Source organism: Mirounga angustirostris, unplaced genomic scaffold (assembly GCF_029215605.1).
Source record: "Mirounga angustirostris isolate CCGP_5_RB_7025 unplaced genomic scaffold, mMirAng1.0.hap1 SCAF_6, whole genome shotgun sequence".
Classification (NCBI taxonomy): domain Eukaryota; kingdom Metazoa; phylum Chordata; class Mammalia; order Carnivora; family Phocidae; genus Mirounga; species Mirounga angustirostris.
Genome location: NW_026991714.1, coordinates 116,252,760 through 116,270,409, shown reverse-complemented (window position 1 = coordinate 116,270,409; position 17,650 = coordinate 116,252,760). Strand labels below are relative to the sequence as shown.

Sequence of the window (17,650 nt, the reverse complement as noted above, 5' to 3'; positions counted from 1 at the left end):
CAGCGAAGAGGACGCTTCAAGAGAGGGTCAACCCCCCCAGTGAAAACTTTCGACAACAAACATCACAGAAAGGACCACAAGCACAAAAACACACAAACACGGACGTGAACAGTGACTACAAACTAAAAACTTCTAGCTTACCGCACCAACATGGAAAGTCTGGATGGCATTTTGCATCAGAGAGGAAAAAATGATATAAGAAATGACAAAGCAGTCATTTTTGGGAAGATTTAAGAACTTCACTGAAAGCCAAATTTAAGGCAACATGGAAGCCTCTTTCACAACATGTTAAAGTAATTAGAGGAAACATTTCTGTGTAAAACAAAACTAGCACTCTACTTTCCAAAAATACCAGTGACTTGAAAAGATGATGAACTTGCTTTTTAGTCATAATCACTGACTTCACCTTCACACACCATACTAAACATCTCCGTCCTCCCTCAGACAGTACACAGAGAAAACACAGGACCTCTCCTGGACCTAAAAACCCCATGAGAAGGTGCCGCCATTTGTTTCTTTTTTGAGGAAGTGATAATTTTAAATCATTCATGATTTCTAAGGGTGCATGCAAGAGGATGTAGCTACTGACCTCAAGGAACTTAGCAGACTTTTGAGAAAAGGAAGGGTCTGATCCAGCAGCTGGAGAACAGGTAGGGACACCTGGCCTGACAGGAGCTGGGCCCTGGCCAGGCTCACAGCTCTTTGTTTCTGTGAGCGGGGTTTCTGATCCAACTGTTAGAAATGGTAACAGCTGGCCCGGAAGGGGCGCCCAGGGAAAGACTGGAATAGGGAAAGCTTGAGCGTGGTGACAAAAAGCGGATTCTGAAAGATTCTGGAAGCCAGACAAGGATGCTGCACATGGGAAGACAAAGGTGGGAAGTGGAGTCAGAACCTGGGCAGAGGTGACCACATCCGAGTTAAAAAGGAAGGAAGGAAGGTGCTGCGGGAGGCCGGCCTCTTCCCATGTACACTGTGTTGCAACTGGAACAAAGGGTAAAAATGAAGCTGGAAGGGGCAGCCAATGCTTAACATCTAGATCCTCAAGCTGGAAAACGAGATACTATTTTCTTTCTTCCAATTTCCTTAAGCAAACTCTACTTATTTTTGGTTGAGAAGAGTCAGCTTAGCCTTTAATATGTGTAGCTTCTTCCCCCTTAATCATCTGTGAAACTAAGTGGGACCCGTCTCATAAAAACTGGTTTGTCAAATGATATCAATACTCCATTGTTCTGGAGAAAACCAACTCCATTGTTCTGGAGAAAACCATTAACCCACAATTGTCTACCAACGCCCCCCCCCCATTACTTCATTTTCCTGAAACTTCACATATTAAAAGCAAGATGAGGCCACCGAGGTCTGGGGAGCAGAGCTGGTCAGAATGGTGGTTCTTGGCAAACCAACCTGCAGGCATCCCCTGACGTGGACACAGGAGAGATCGGGGGGCATTTTTCAGAGGGGGGAGAAGGACAATCCAGGTCACTGTCCTTCTCCACTGAGCAGAGGGGCGCCCGCAGGACCTTGCTTTTCCACTTTGCAGATGTGCTGTCCTCAAAGACATCGTCGTCTCCCATCTCATCCGAGCAGAAGCCCGTGCTCCCTGCCAGCCCGCTGGAGGACTTGGCGGTGTGCAGACGGGCGGCACAGTTCTCCAGCTCACGGAACCTGTGCGGGCTGCGGGCGCTCGAGCCGTGTGAGAGCGAGAACAGGTACCGGAGCAGCCGCCGGCTCCGGGACATGGCTTCGCCATCTGCTTTCTCCTCCAAAAGAGGGACGTGCATGCCCCCCTTGCCGGCTTCCACCTCTGAGGCAGTTGATCGATTGGCAGAAAGGGAGGAAACACAAGAATGTTTGGAATTGCCAAGAGGTTTGCAATGCAGTGCTCTTTTTTCCTTCTGGTGGAACCTGTTAATTCTCAGACCCGGATCTGGAGGGAGTATCAGTTTCCCTTCGGAGCAAGTTCTTTCCACATAGTCAAAACTTTCCACAGTATCCTGGGCCTTCTCGCCCACATCGTTTAAGGATTTTGAGAACTTTAGTGTTCTTCTGGCTTTGGTATTGTCAACAGGCTTCGAGGCCTGGGCCCGTTCTGAACCACAGGAATTTCTCTTGGACAATGTGTCTTTACAGATAACTGTCACAGTGAGCCCTTGTGTCAGAGAACTCTGGCAGGGAGGAGCTTTCAAGACAACAGCAGACTGCACGGGACTTTGGTGACAACACTCAGAACACACTGCACTGGAACTGCATGCAGAGAACAGTGGAATAAAAGCACAGGAAGTAAAAACAATCTTTAAAGAGAATAGACATCCAAGTGAAGAAATGAGACTCGTGTGGTAACTTGGTGAGCAAACAGTACATAAACCTGAGCCAGCTGTTTACAGCAAAGGCATACTAACCGAGCAAATGGAAAATCGAGAACCTGCAGACACTAATGCTTATTTCCGGGATGTCACATGAACCCCTACAGCATCTGAAGCAGAGCGTTACCTGCAGATGTCCTGATTGGACGGTGTGACAGAAGAGCGAGGGAAGGCGGACACTGGAGCCGACGCCAACGAAGAACCCCCAGCCTGCAATGACACACCTCCAGTCAGTTACAGAGGAAAGAGCAAAGGGAACAGTGACACCATCTCCTTCTGAATGGCAATGGACAGAGAATCTAAGAACACCTGCTATTTCCTACTGCTCTCTGAGTAATACATATTTAAGGTCCTGATGAGCTGAGGCAAAACAAATCAAACAGCACTCTTTTCTTCTATGGGTGTAAAAGTGTAGCCAAGAACTATTTGAGACTCTACAGCAGCAATACCAATCTCCCGCAGATTCAGTGATCCTTTATTTCCTGAGCATCTAAATTTATTTAGTTCAGGGGCACGTGGGTGGCTCAGTCGGTTAAGCGGCTGCCTTCGGATCGGGTCATGATCCCAGGCTCCTGGGATCGAGCCCCGCATCGGGCTCCCTACTCAGCAGAGAGCCTGCTTCTCCCTTTCCTTCTGCCTGCCGCTCTGCCTACTTGTGCTATCTCTCTGTCAAATAAATAAATTAAAAAAAAATCTTTAAATTGAATTAGTTCATACATAGTCAAGAAATCAAGTACTAGACGGGGGGGGGGGGGGAGCGGGCGGGGGGAGCTGGCTGGCTCAGTCGGTACAGCATGCAATTCTTTATCTCAGGGTCATAAGTTCAAGCCCCACATTGGGAGCCTACAGAAGGAGAGGGGAGGGGAGGGGAGGGGAGGGGAGGGGAAAAGAGAGAAGAGAAGAGAAAAGAACCAGATGGAATCTGCAAATGCAAAAGAGATGTGAGGGGCCTTCCCTGCCAGTGCTTACCTTCCCCACCTGGCACTCTTTAACCTGGTTCCAGGGGTAATCCTAATCAGGATGGCTGGATGTGAGTGCTCTCTCCTACTCACCCTACACTGGGTCCAGGACACCTTGCTACCCCACCGCCAGAACTCTTTACACAAAAGGGAGACTAGGTGACCACAGGGCCGCCAATCCATAGCTCGACCTGGGGCCCTGGAGGGGGCTGAGCACAGAAGGTTCCCAAGAGTTCTAATCATGGGATTGTGATTTAAGAAAAAGAATCAAGATGTAGTGAAAAGAAGGGCCATATGCACCCCAATGTTCATAGCAGCAATGTCCGCAACAGCCAAACTGTGGAAAGAGCCGAGATGCCCTTCAACAGATGAACAGATAAAGAAGATGTGGTCCATATATACAATGGAATATTGCTCAGCCATCAGAAAGGATGAATACCCAACTTCTACATCAACATGGATGGGACTGGAGGAGATTATGCTAAGTGAAGTAAGTCAAGCAGAGAAAATCAATTATCATATGGTTTCACTTATTTGTGGAACATAAGGAATAGCATGGAGGACATTAGGAGAAGGAAGGGAAAAATGAAGGGGGGCGGAAATCGGAGGGAGAGATGAACCATGAGAGACTATGGACTCTGAGAAACAAACAGGGTTTTAGAGGGGAGGGGGGAGGGGGGTGGGGGATGGGTTGGCCCGGTGATGGGTATTAAGGAGGGCACATACTGCATGCAGCACTGGGTGTTATACGAAAACAATGGATTGTGGATCACCACATCAAAAACGAATGATGTATTATATGGTGACTAACATAACATAATAAAATAAAATTAAAAAAAAAAAAAGAAAATTTAAATTTGAAAGAATGTGTAGCAAAAGGTCGTGACACAGATCAGGGGCTTTGAGGGCTTATAAACAAGCCAAGATGAGAAAAGAGCTCTAGGAGGGTGAAGGAGCACCACAGTGGAAAGAGAAGTGGAAGGAGAGAAACAGGAAGAGTGTACCTCAGCCTCCCAGGGTCCCTCAGCCTCCCACTCCAACCTCTCTGGGATCCTTGCTACGCCTTCTCTAGACTCAGATTCCTGAGTTCCCATGGCCCTCAGAGCACTATGCATATTCATATAAATGCATTCTTCCCTCCTAAGACAGTCAGCTTGAGTAAGCATCTGCCCCACACACCTAAACAGTCACATGAAAACAGTACCATGAGTCTTATCAAGAGCAAGCCCACATTACCTCCCTACCTTCCCCAGACACACCTCCCCCCCCAAATGGCCTTCAGCCCTGCTCCATGATTCGAGGGAGGCCCACAATTCCCTGGCTGAGGTCTAGACCCCACTCTTGCTAAGCCCCATCCCCAGGGGCTGGGTCTCATCCTGGCACTGAAGCTACGGGACCCCTGCCATGGGCCAGCCACCAAGACCGGCAGCACCACTGCCCAGAAGCTCTCCCCATCTGCCCTCCCCAGCAAATGCGCCCACCTGGAGAGAGCCAGACCTGGCAGTCATATTGAGGGCTTCAATGGTCCCGCTCCCCAGCTGGAGAATTAAACATCACTTTAAAATCCAGCTCAACCTGAAACCTGGTCCAAGAAGTTACATGATATCACATTGAATGTGTGTGCTAAAATCCTGCAGTAGTACTCAACTAGCACATCTGCTCAGTCACCAAAGAACCCACATGTTCTAACTGAATGTGGAAAATAGTCGGTTTCCTGGGAGGAGGCAGGTCTCAGACAGGAAGCTGAAATCAAAAGAAAATGGCTTCTCACTCCCGTCCTGAATTCAAGTGACCCATGTCAAAAAGGGAAGTCTGGGGTAGTGATCACATCATCACACACCCAAAATAGGGGAGTGCTGGGTGGCAGGAGGGAAGAGCCTCAGGACAGAGCAAGGCCTGCACCAGGGAAGCAGCCAGACGGCCCACACCCACAACAGGACCTGGGATCACTTCCCCATGAATTTGGTGTCTCAGGTGGACCCCTGGGAGCTCATATAGTCATGTGTGTACCCTGCAGCAAAGCATCATGCCTGTGAGTCGGTGGCAGCGGTCCCGAGCCCCTGATCTGCTTATTTAGGGAAAAAGGAATAGTCTCAACATCCTATCTGTGTCCCTGTCTTCATTTCATCCTCTCCAATCCCACAAAAAATCACGAGACACTTTCAGCAGGTAATGTCCAAGCCTCAACAAGCCTCCCAATTACAGAGAAAAAATTTCTCTTATTAGATCATGAGGTTTCAAGGAAATTTTTTAAAATCTACTTTCTGTTGTTTTATATAAATACAAACCAACAAGGGCACCTGGGTGGCTCAGTCAATTAAGTGTCTGCCTTCAGCAGATCGAGTCCCACATCGGGCTCCTCTGCTTCTCCTTCTATCCCTCCTCCCTGCTCCTGATCTCTCGCTCTCTCTCTCAAATAAATAAATAAAATCTTTATAAATACATCCATACATACAAACCAACAAATTCCTTATCCTGGCTGACTCCTCCAGTAAGAATGAGAAAACAAGCAAGATCTGTGGGGCCATCACAGATCTCTTAAGAGGCGCCTGCTGTTTCCAGCTAAAGAAGCTGAAGTTCAGGACAAGTCCACATGTAAAACGATCACCAAAGCATAGCATCAACAATTTTAAAAAGCTTAACTTGTTGCAGGTATCAAGCTGAGTAAAATCTATCAACCTACCAATGAGGATTTAAAAGACTGGAATGATCGTCAACAGCAAGGACAAAATGAAGTCTACAAATACAGTTCAAATACAGTGCCAGAGTCCAGCTGGGGACGTTAAGGTAAGTCAGGGGCCAGCAGTGCCCCGTCAGAGGCTTGGAGCACTGGAGAGCTCTCCCGCTCAGCCCGAGAGCAGAGGGCAGGTGGCAGGGGGGAGGCTACGGGCCAGCACTACTCGCCTTAAGGGAAAAGGAGAGCACCCTCTCTCCTCCAGAAGATCAGACCACACCAGGACTCTGCTGTAAAAGTACGTGTAAATGTTCATAATGAGAATATTCCCATGTGTCGAGAAAACTAAAGCCCTGTGTTCCTGAAGCTCTCTGTTGGTTCTCAAACAAAAGTTCTGGTCATGTAAAGGAATATAAAGCAATCTCACTACAAAAAAATTTTCGTGAAAAATCCCCTCCTCTTAAGATGTCGTAATCAATTATGCAAACAAACCTCTGGATTCCATCCAGGCCTAAATCCCAGTTGAGTTTATTTCTTAGGAATGACAATTTTAGATAATTTGTCAGTACTCAAGTCACTTAGTGGTTGTCTTTCCTATCAAACTCACTGTTTTAAATTACTTTGTCAAGGCTGCCAAAAACAACCAAAGGAAAACTTCCAAAATAGGTTTGGTAGAAGCTGGCGTTTCCTTTTGCAAGAACCTACTGCCATTGAAACAGACTCATCAAGTACTTTTCTCCGTCCATGCCAGGAACTTAACCAATTTCACTCAGAGGGACTTTCTCACTGCAGGACACCAGCCGGACCTTCCCCGGCTCTCCTCTTGCTTCACTTCCTTCCCCTGCTCCTTCCAATAAGTTACTTCCCAACCTCCCTCTCTATCACCCCCTCCCTCCTTCTCTGCTGTAAACCCTCAGTGGATCTTCTTTTCATTTACTGGCAAAGCTACATCTGGGGATCAGGGCCCTAACAAAAGTGAATTCACCCATCTGATTTACATCAACAGGTATAGGGCCACAAGAAATGGTCTGGTTGGGTTCATTTGCTTTTAAGCCAGGAGCAATTTGAAGGACTGGATAAGGAAGGTAAGAGACAAGCTGGGCTCCTATTTACAAGTGACCTCAAACTTAATAGAAAAAAATGGGGAAACGAAGTACAGATGGCTCTTAAAACATAAAAAGATGTTGGGGTGCCTGGGTGGCCCAGCCGTTAAGCGTCTGCCTTCAGCTCAGGTCATGATCCCAGGGTCCTGGGATCGAGCCCCGCATCGGGCTCCCTGCTCAGCGGGAGGTCTGCTTCTCCCTCTCCCACTCCCCCTGCTTGTGTTCCCTCTCTCACTATGTCTCTGTCAAATAAATAAATAAAATCTTAAAAAAAAAAAAAACATAGGGCGCCTGGGTGGCTCAGGTGGTTAAGCCACTGCCTTCGGCTCAGGTCATGATCCTGGAGTCCTGGGATTGAGTCCCGCATCGGGCTCCCTGCTCGGCGGGGAGTCTGCTTCTCCCTCTGACCCTCCCCCCTCTCATGTGCTTTCTCTCTCTCATTCTCTCTCTCTCAAATAAATAAAATCTTTAAAAAAATAAAATAAAATAAAATAAAACATAAAAAGATGCTTAACCTCTCTTACAATGAGAAATACAAATTAAAACTACAATGAGATACACCCTCAGCAACAACAAAAAAGTCTGTTTGTTTTGTTTTAAATCACCTAATACCTGTGTTGGCAAACATGTGGGAAAACAGCCATGCTTATACACTGCTGGTGGGAAAGCAAATTGCTTAACTCCAGAAGAGGGCAATTTGGCAATTACTCTCTAAATTACAAATGCACATTCACTTTGTCCCGGCAATTCTTCTTTCGGAATTCATCCCCACACATATGCACAAATAGGTTTGTTCAGCACTGTTTGGGGGAGCAATCACCCGGCATGACCTCAGTGCCCATGGGCCTGGAGCTGACTGAGTCAGTGCTGCTACATCAACAGAAAGGAACACTAGGCAGTCATTCAGCGAAGGGAATGGTACTGTTCTGCCCAGTCCTTGGGACGTGGAGGGACAGGCAGAGGGGAGAGCGGCGCCCTGTGTGCCAGCCTGTGCAGACTATTTATCAACAGGACGGTGCACACTGCAAGGCTCCTAACAGTGGTTTCCTCTGAAATGTGGAAGGAGACCAGAGACCCTGGGCAGGAGAAAGAAGTACTTCAATGGAGACCCTTCCCAAGCAGTACACCTCTTTTACCGTGAACACATATTTCCTAACCACAAATTCATTTTTTAAATAACAGGTGATTAAAAGTTTAAGAAGTAAAATAAAACTGCAGAAGCACAATCAACTGTACCGATTTTCCAACTCTGGAAAGGCCCGTGAAGAAATGGAGTTAGTGAGTCATGATTCAAATTTTTTATAAATGAAATAAAATAGATGTCAGAATGCATCTGACATCCTAAGGGTTAAATCTTTTGGAGGAATTTTTTCTTTCAGTTGTGTTTGTGAGTAAACGGAGTTTCAATGTAAAAACTGTTTTGTACCAATCATGGTACAAAATAATCATGGTCAAATTTTGATCATGGTCAAAATAATTTGAAAGTTATTACACTATTTCTACAAATACAAAATACCCAAAGAAGAAAAAGAAGATGCGGCTCAATCAGGAGAGCATGTGACACCGTGAGCACGGAGATTTGAGAGGCGTGAGTTCTCACAGCGCCTGAGAAGGAAGGGCTTTCCTCCATGAGGACAGCGTTTCCACCTGTATTACATTCTACCGCTGTGTAACACAGGAGTGCACCCTCCGTGCCTTAAAACCACGCAAATGCTGAATCTGACCCGCAGTGTGATAGGGTCCTCTGCTCAGGGTCTCCCTCCTTTCTGGAGGCTCTGGGGAAGAATACACTTCTACATTCATTTGGGTTGGTGGCAGGATGTGCCTGTCAGTCGGGGGCCACCTGAGTTCCCTATCAATCCCTCCCCATTCTCAAGTCCACTCTTACTTCCAATCTCTCATGTCCTCTTTTGTGCCACCAGCCAGAGAAAGGGCTCTGCTTTTAAGAGCTCATGTGATTCATACAACATAATATCCTGGGAATGATGCCTCATCACATACACAGGGTCTGGGCATCGGGGTGGGGCATTTTAGAAATGGTGCTTAGCAGACTACCTGACACTTAGTTACTGCTCAGTACGTGACTAAATGCTACTGCCGTCCTCACTCCCTCCCAGACCAGGAGATAATAATCTGCTCCTTACTGCCAGCTCAGCAGGCCTGACTTCATATAAATAAAGCCAAATAAAGTCTAACTTGGTTAGACTGCAATACAGACTGACATTGAGTTTCAGAAAACTTTCTGCTTAGCACAGAAGTTGCTCTGTGAAAACAAATGCTTCCTTATAAATAGAGACTCTGATTTCTATAAATACCCAGTTGTATTCAACTTTGAAAATGAGCTACAATTGAAGGAGAGCCAGTTCTGTGGCTGCTCTGATAAATACATGTTGACTCTTGATGAAGGCATGTGCCAAGAACAAGCTTTCACAACGGCAATTAATTAAAACTGACCATTAAGAAAGTAAATATAGAACATATACAATATAGGATTCATGGAGGAGAGTGTACAATAAAAACTACTGAATTCTCAAATGAGTTCCATTATAAATGACTCTCATTACTGCCTAGCAAGTAGTGCTAACATTGAATTCTTTTCTACGGTGGCCTTTTAGAGAGAGTTAGAATTATGGGAATAATACTACATCCCCAGCACAATGAGGCGCATATATCACAGCACTGTTAGAGGCAAAGGAACCACTGAGGGGACTTTCTCATAGCTCATTTTCCAAAGCAGGCTTTTAGCTGTTGTTGGGAACCTTACAAATATTGCTGGTTTTCAATAAATTACATTAAAGGCAATGATTTCTGAGCAAAGATAACTTCACATTCCCAGAAAGTACAAGTGTAACCATAAAGAGATCCAAAATCATGGTGTTGGGTCACCCAGCACCCCACACCCCCTTGCTCTTCCTGAGGATGCTCCCACACCCCATCCAGCATGACCAGCCCCTCCTAAGATTTCTCCTCAAAAGGGGCTTTTCACTGTCCTTGTAACCCCATTCTTTTCTTTCATAGCACTTATCAAGGTTTATAAAAAGATGTTTCTGGAATAATATGCTGACTCAGAAGCCGCTGCTGTTTAGCCTAGCACAGTGCCTGACACACAGTAGGTGTTCAAGGAATTTGAATGTTTTAATAAAACAAGTGCACTCTGCAGTGACTGCCTATTCATAGGTGTAAAACAGGTTCTCCAACTTGTTGGTTGGTCTCAGGACCCCTTTATGCTCTAAAAAATTACTGAGGCCCCCAAAGAGCTTGTGTTTATGTGGGTTACATCGGTCAATCTTTACTATATTAGAAAACTTTAAAACAAAAGGGGCACCTGGGTGGCTCAGTCAATTAAGTGTCCAACTCTTGATTTCAGCTCAGGTCATGATCTCAGGGTCGTGAGAACTGAGCCCTGAGTCTGGCTCCTCGCTGGGCATGGAGCCTGCTTAAGATTCACTCTTTCCCTCTCCTTCTGCCCCTCACCCTCCTCTCTCTTTCTAAAAAGAAAAGAAAACTTTAAAACACAAGGCCACCAGCACACATTCCATTAGTGTCAGAGAGAAGATGTCATCTCAGATGCTACATGGCCCCGGGAAGCTCCACTGTACACTCATGAGAGAGTAAGAGTGAAAAGGCAATTAAATAATCTGCTAGTGTTATTATGACACTGGTTTTAACCTTGCCCCTTCCCCCTCAAGAAGACTCAGAACTAAGTTTTAAAAACCGCTGGTCTAAAGCTTTAGCCAAAAATGAAATTATAAGCAGTCAGAAGAAAAAATATATATGAAAACATGGTCAATCTCTGCAAAAGGTGAGCCAAAGAGCAAAACAGTGCCCATGGCACTACATCAGGATCCTAAGTGAGGCTACACCTGTTGGTGATGCCACTCAACTCCTCCGAGTCACTTCCCTGTTCCTGCCACAGGAAAGTATCTTGTCTTTGGGATAGACGTTTTCTTCAATATAAATTAAGAAAGGTATATTTTGGCTTGTACTTAACCTATAAGTCTGAGCAACCTAAGTCTGTCACTGGTCAACTTTGTATTTAGAAACACAGAGAAGCAGACACCAGTCTTGACAACCATACCACAGTGTGGCCTCCTTCCTAAGGCTGTATGTACATCTACACATGACATTCTACTATAACTCATTCCTATCTAATGGCAGCAATAACTAGAAAATATTCAAGAGATCTAGGAGAGCCAATGCTTAAATTCACTCAGATCTCCTTGCCAAACAATAGAACAGCAATAATTTTATTAGGTGCCCGCTCAACAGGTCTGGTCTGACTTGGACCCAGGAATATCTGATTAACCAGAGGCACATAACGCTTATGGTATCTGAATAAAACTACACAGAGCTCTAAAATATTCTACCAGGTACCAGCCTTCAGCAAATGTCAGAGCCTAGTAAGACTAATTGCCTGACTGCAGAAAGGACAGTACCCCAGTACCCGTGCTCCAGTTTTCATGATGTATGTCTAGCTTTTCACTACCATCTCCGTATAGTGCTACCAATCATGAACTTGATCGAGAAATTGTGCCACCTGGACCAAGTTCAATTCTCAGGGTCAAGTGAGAATGCGTCCCTCAAGGTAAACTAATGCCATGTCCGTGTGCTAAGAGAGGCCTGAGCAGAGGCTCTAGAAAGTCCAGTCTCTACAATGAGCGTGGCCTAAGCAAATTCCTGGTGCCTGAAAAAATTCCAGTCGGACTGAGCTCAAGCACCCCCAGGGAATTCCAGCCTCCCTCTAAAGAGTTTTAGGCCAAAGTGCAGTGGTCCTCACTGGAGTGCCCCCAGCCAACATGGTTGACAGGCCCCCTGCAGTTGGGCACAGCTATGACAGTCATCACTCCCAGCACATCTGCCTTTCATTTCTACCTATTGTTTTGGATTTCTCAGGGAGGTGACAACCATTTTCTACAGTTTAATCCCATCCTGGCTGGTACCTTTTCACTGTTTATGTCCTGCTGTAAGTAGCCCCTCCTCAGCCACACCTTCCCCAAGCAGCCCTTCTAAATTTTGGTTCCTTGTCATTCTCTACCTCAGCCCCTTGTCTTTTACCTTCATAATAATTCTCCCCAGCTGCCTGTATTTTCTGGAGGTCTGCTTACTCATCTCTTTCCTGTTTGATTCAGCATTCAGAGCACAATGCTTGGCATAGAGTTAGTTAAGGGTGGGACAAAATCTGAATTTATGTAATCCTCGTATATGCTGCACTGGGCCCCCTTGTCTATGTTACAGATGACAATACCTCAATGCTGAGAATATCTTGCGTGGGGCGATAAGAGAGCCTTTAGGTGGGGGGCAATTGTGGTACAGTTCCCCTGGACAGGGAAGCATATCACCTCACTCTGAAGATTTATGGGTAAACGAAATACAACAGAGTACCCGCTTAACGTCATTACCATTAATGCAAAACCAAGTACTGGGTGAAGACTTTGCGATCAAAACTGCTTAAATGTTCCAATATTCTCCCTTAATTTAACTAAGAGGATCGCACCTGGACGCCCATTTTAAAGCCAGAGGAGCCGTCTAGCCACCTCTCCCACATTCCACCTAACCTGCCTGTTTCCTTCTTTGAAAGGGGAGCATGGTTTCTGAGGCTACAACAAAACATGGGGAGCCTCTAACAAACACTGAATGAGACACCCCATCACTCTGTAACATTGACTCCTTCAGAACTGCCCTCATCATTGGGGCAAGGCAATAGGGGCTACTATGTACTTTTAAAATGTTTAATTCAACCTAACCAGACAGGCCATCTGGACCTGCATCTTTTCACTTTTCTCGATGCTTAAACGTTGGACAGCTCCTTCAAAGGTGGTAGGACAAAACTGGCCTTTTAACGCAGACAGTAATGATCTACCACTACACAGTTCTATTAACTCCCATATTCCTAGCTGAAGGAAGAGCAAAAGAAAAGAAATGGAGGTTGGAACAGGAGGGATTATTTGTTGAAAAGTATTCATTTGAGATGGCCAAAGCCTGTGGCTTGAAAGACTGTTCTCACTGTAGGATTCCTTGGATCAGGAATGCACCAAGGAGCACTCTACATAGCCTTCAGTGTCATATTGAGCACTATGGACTTTTCTTTTTATGCAAAATTAAGTGGATGGATGATATGGTGAGATCAGAAATATGCCTAAGAACAGACTGATTGTCTCAAAGGATTTGCTAGATTCTACTTTTTAGTTAAAAAAAAAAAAATAGGGTGATATAAATGACAGTATCTGTATAGTTTGAAAATTAAAATGGCGTATAATGTGGCTGTTTATTTCTGAGTACTCAGGAGGCCTGAGACAGAAGGACATGTTTTGTCACATTGTTCAGATCCTCCTGTCAGGATCTGTGTCAGTGTTTGGCTGGCTGACAAAGACATGGGGAGAAGACCCCTCTCTGCAAGGAACCTACATGGACATACTGCACGGATGACAAGGTGGCCGGAGCCCATGTCTGGGCTGAGAAATGAGCGGTGCCTGCAAACAAGTTTGCCTGCTGGCTCCTGGGTCACCCATAGCAGCTGATATGCTCCTGACAGGCTAGTCGAGTGACTACACCACAGGTATGTCCGGTGCTGCTGGATGGCCAATTCACCCTCTCAGCCCTCATTTTCCTAGGCACTTTCCAGCTGGAGGTAGCTCTGTGATCCAGTTCTGGCCAGTGAAATGTAAGAAGTCAGGCAGCTGGGTGGGGCTTCTGGGGAAGTTTTTTGCCTTCCCGCTGAAAAGGGTCACTCCCAGCTGACAGACCCCACCATCCTTCATCATTCTTCTTATTCCTGCCAAGGCCACGGCCATGGTACCTGGAGGTCCAGCTCCCATCTTAAGGCCACGAGGCACTAAAACATGAGGATGACAAAGTGCTAAGGAAGGTGGCACAGAGAAGACAAAAAGTGCCTGAGTCCCTGATACCACCTGTGAGCAGCTGCATCAACCTTGAACCACCTACCTCCAGACACACTTTGTCATCAGGACCACATAAATCCATAACTACTGAGGTCACCAGAGCTGGATTTTTGTTACTGTCAGTCAAATGCACTCTTAACTGAGGGGACGTTTCTCTGGTGACTGAGATTTTTTTTTAACCTGAGAGTAAATGATTTCCACTGGAAGAAACAGGGTGTTCTCCTATTAGTCACTAACCTCAACACACATTCAGAATTGCCTCGCTAGAAAAACGTAACAGCCATATACCTCACTGTATGGTCCTAGAGCAGATTAAAGAACTGTATCAATAACTTCACATATTGAAAAGTAAAGAGTATACACACATGCAAGATAGAAGAAACCAAACTATGAAAATAACATACTTCACTGGCACTCTACCTTAGAAATGTTACTTGAATGACTCATGGAATGTCCCAAAGTCTTCTCATTCTGCAAGAAAATGAAACAGGTGATTAAAATGTGCAGAGAATAAGTAATTACTCATAACAATCCTCCTGACAATCATTCCCTCAACTAGAATTTGCTGAGCCCAAACTACTATGTACTAGAAAAAATGAATGACACAGTAGTCCTTGCCTTAATGGAACTTAAGTTAACAAGAACAGGAATTTGGAATTAACTAAAAATAAAAGAGCTCTAGGTGTCTTAAGATACATTCAAATGGAGGTTCAGAGGCAAGAAACTGCATGTTGAGTTTTATCTGAGGTGGTCCATGCCGTAAGGAGCCACTGTAGGATCAGGAAGAAGGAAGTGGGATAGCTGACCCCACCCAGGTCGTCTGGCTGTCAAAGTGTTGGGTACTCAACAGGGATATCCCACAGCTCACACCTATTCCCTCAAGGCTGTTTCTCCTCCTGGATTAGAGAAATCTGAGAGTCATGCTAGCCTCTTCCACCTTTAGTCACAAAGTCTTGTATCAAATTCTTCCTGTTTAACGTCTCTCAAGCTCCAATCTCCACGCCCCTACCCCCACCCACAAGCACAGTCAGACTTCAGCAAACAAGCAAGCAACACAGCGCCCCCAGAGAGGCTGGAGCCACTTACACCAAACCCCACCCCCCTGCACTGGCAGGGGCATCTTTGCTAGGGCAGGTCTGACTGTGAGCCACCAGTGCAGTGGGCCTCTCCCCCAGAGGACCAACACAGGCCCCCTGCAGGTACCAAGTCTACTGATCATACAGTGCTCCAAAGTGTTGGCTTCAGTTCTGCTGGAAATAGGACTGGGCTTTCTTTCTTTTTTTTTTTTTTTTCCTTTAGAATCAGGCTTATAGTTTTTTGTTTGTTTCCTTTCTTCATTTTTTGGATCAAACTTTCTTTTTTCTTTCTTTTTCTTTGGAGTCAGACTTAGTTTTTTGTCTGTCTGTTGGTATTTTTGTTCATTTTCCTTTTGTCTTAGATCAGGTTTTTTCTTTTTTCTTTTCCAGGCTTATTTTAACAAACAAATCAAAGCACACTTAGTTAAAGGTCCAAACACTCCCCACTGCAAGCAAGGAGGAACTCTGCAGAGGACTGACCTGTGGGAAAGAGTAGCCAAAACACCAAGAGCAGAGTGCACACAGCATACACCAGAAACATTTCCTGAAGCACCAGGCCCTGGACAGTGTATGACCCCCTTCTTAATATAGCATTACTCTCAGGAGCAGAAAACATAACAAGATTTCATAACATGCAAAAGACAGAAACCTAGACAAAATGACAAGACAGAGGAATTTTCCCCAAAAGAAAGATCAAGAAAAAATCACAGCCAGGGATTTGCTCAAAACAGATATACGTAATATGTCTGAACAAGAATTTAGAACAACAGTCATATGAATACTAGCTGGGCTTGGGAAATGCATAAAAGACACCAGAGAAACCCCCATCTTGTAGAGATAAAAGACCTAAAAACTAGTCAGGCTGAAATAAAAAATGCTATAACTGAGATGCAAAACCAATTGGATATAATCACAACGAGGATGGCAGAAGCAGAGGAATGAATAGGTGATATAGAAGATAAAATTACGGAAAATAATGAAACTGAAGAGGGAAAGAAAACTATTAGGTCACAAATACAGACTTAGGGAACTCAGCAATTCCATAAAGCGCAACAATATCCATATCATAGGAGTCCCAGAAGAAGAGTGAGAAAAAAGGGCAGTAGGTTTATTTCAACAAATTATAGCTGAGAACTTCCCCAATCTGGGGGAGGAAACAGGCATTCAAGTCCAAAAGGCACAGAGAACTCGCCTCAAATTAAAAAAAAAACAGATCAACATCAAGACATATCAGAGTGAAACTTGCAAAATACAAAGATAAAGAGAATTCTGAAAGCAGCTAGGGACAAAAGGTTCTAAATCAACAAGGGCAGACACATAAGGTTAGTAGCAGACCTGTCCACAGAAACTTGGCAGGCCAGAAGAAAGTGGCATGATATATTCAACATGCTAAATGGGAAAAATACACAGCCAAGAATACTTTATCCAGCAAGAGAACAGAAGGAGAGAGAGTTTCCAAAACAAGCAAAAACTAAAGGAGTTTGTGAACACTAAACCAGCTTTGAGAGAAATATTAAAGGAGACCCTTTGAGCAGGCAAGAGAGAGGAAAAGCAACATAGAAAGGAACAGAGACAATCTACAGGAACAGTGACTTTACAGGTTATACAATGGCACTAAATTCATATCCATCAATAATTACTCTGAATGTAAACAGACTCAATACTCCAAAGACACATGGTATCCCAATGGATAAAAAAACAAGATCCATGGATATGCTGCTTACAAGAGACTCATCTGAGACCCAAAGACACCTCCAGATTGAAAGTGAGGGGATTGGAGAACCATTCATCATGCTAATCTCCAATCTCATTTATATTTCTACTGTCAATGCCTTAGGTTTAGTTTCTCTTCATTTCTCACTTGAAATTCTTGAATACCTTCCTAACTTATCTTCCTGCTCTGAAAGTGACATCCCTGATACATAATTGCTATGGACTGCATTGTGTCCCCCCAAATTTGTATGTTAAGTTCTAGCCCCTCATACTCAGAATGTGACTATATTCGGAGCTAGGGTCTTCAAAGAGGTAATCATGTTAAAATGAGGTCATTAGGGTGGGACTTGATCCAATATGAATGGTGTTCTTATAAGAAGCTGAACTTAGGACATAGGTACACACAGAAAGAATAATATCATGTGAAGACACAGGGAGAAGGCAGGGGCAGCTATCTGCAAGCCAACGAAAGAGTCCTCAGATGAAACCAAACCTGCTGACACCTTAATCTCAGACTTCTAGCCTCTAGAACTGTGAGAAAATTAATTCCTGTTGCTTAAGCACCCACTGCCTGGTTATTTTTTTATGGCAGCCCTAGCAAGTAATACAAGAATCTTCCACACTATAACTTTCTTAAAAAAAGAAAATCAATAAATGTTCGAAATATAAATCTGATTTTCTAAAAATAAGAAAGTAACTCTCCCTGAATCCAGTATTTCTTGCTCTGAACCCAAATGAGTAAAAAAACAAAAATAGAAACTATTACCAATGGAAGAGATTATCTCACTTGTATTTTTAAGATTATCATATTCTCTACTCATCTCACATGCTTTACAATAACCATGGGGAAGACCAGAGAAGTTTGA

General features: G+C 44.7%; 1 protein-coding gene across 11 annotated transcripts in view; it reads right to left on the bottom strand.

Annotated features, from left to right (window-relative positions):
- The window catches only part of MARCHF8 (membrane associated ring-CH-type finger 8), a 131,167-nt gene that overhangs the window by 6,618 nt on the left and 106,899 nt on the right, over positions 1-17,650 (bottom strand). For 10 of the 11 annotated variants that reach the window (XM_064594970.1, XM_064594966.1, XM_064594965.1 and 7 more), the window contains 3 exons: positions 14,416-14,466; positions 2,488-2,570; positions 1,402-2,241 (listed from right to left, as the gene is read on the bottom strand). In XM_064594970.1, coding sequence (XP_064451040.1) covers positions 1,402-2,241; positions 2,488-2,570; positions 14,416-14,442 — 950 coding nt within the window. In that variant the 5' untranslated portion in view covers positions 14,443-14,466. The remainder of the gene's footprint in view (positions 1-1,401; positions 2,242-2,487; positions 2,571-14,415; positions 14,467-17,650) is intronic. The other variant, XM_045878308.2, reaches the window with a different exon arrangement.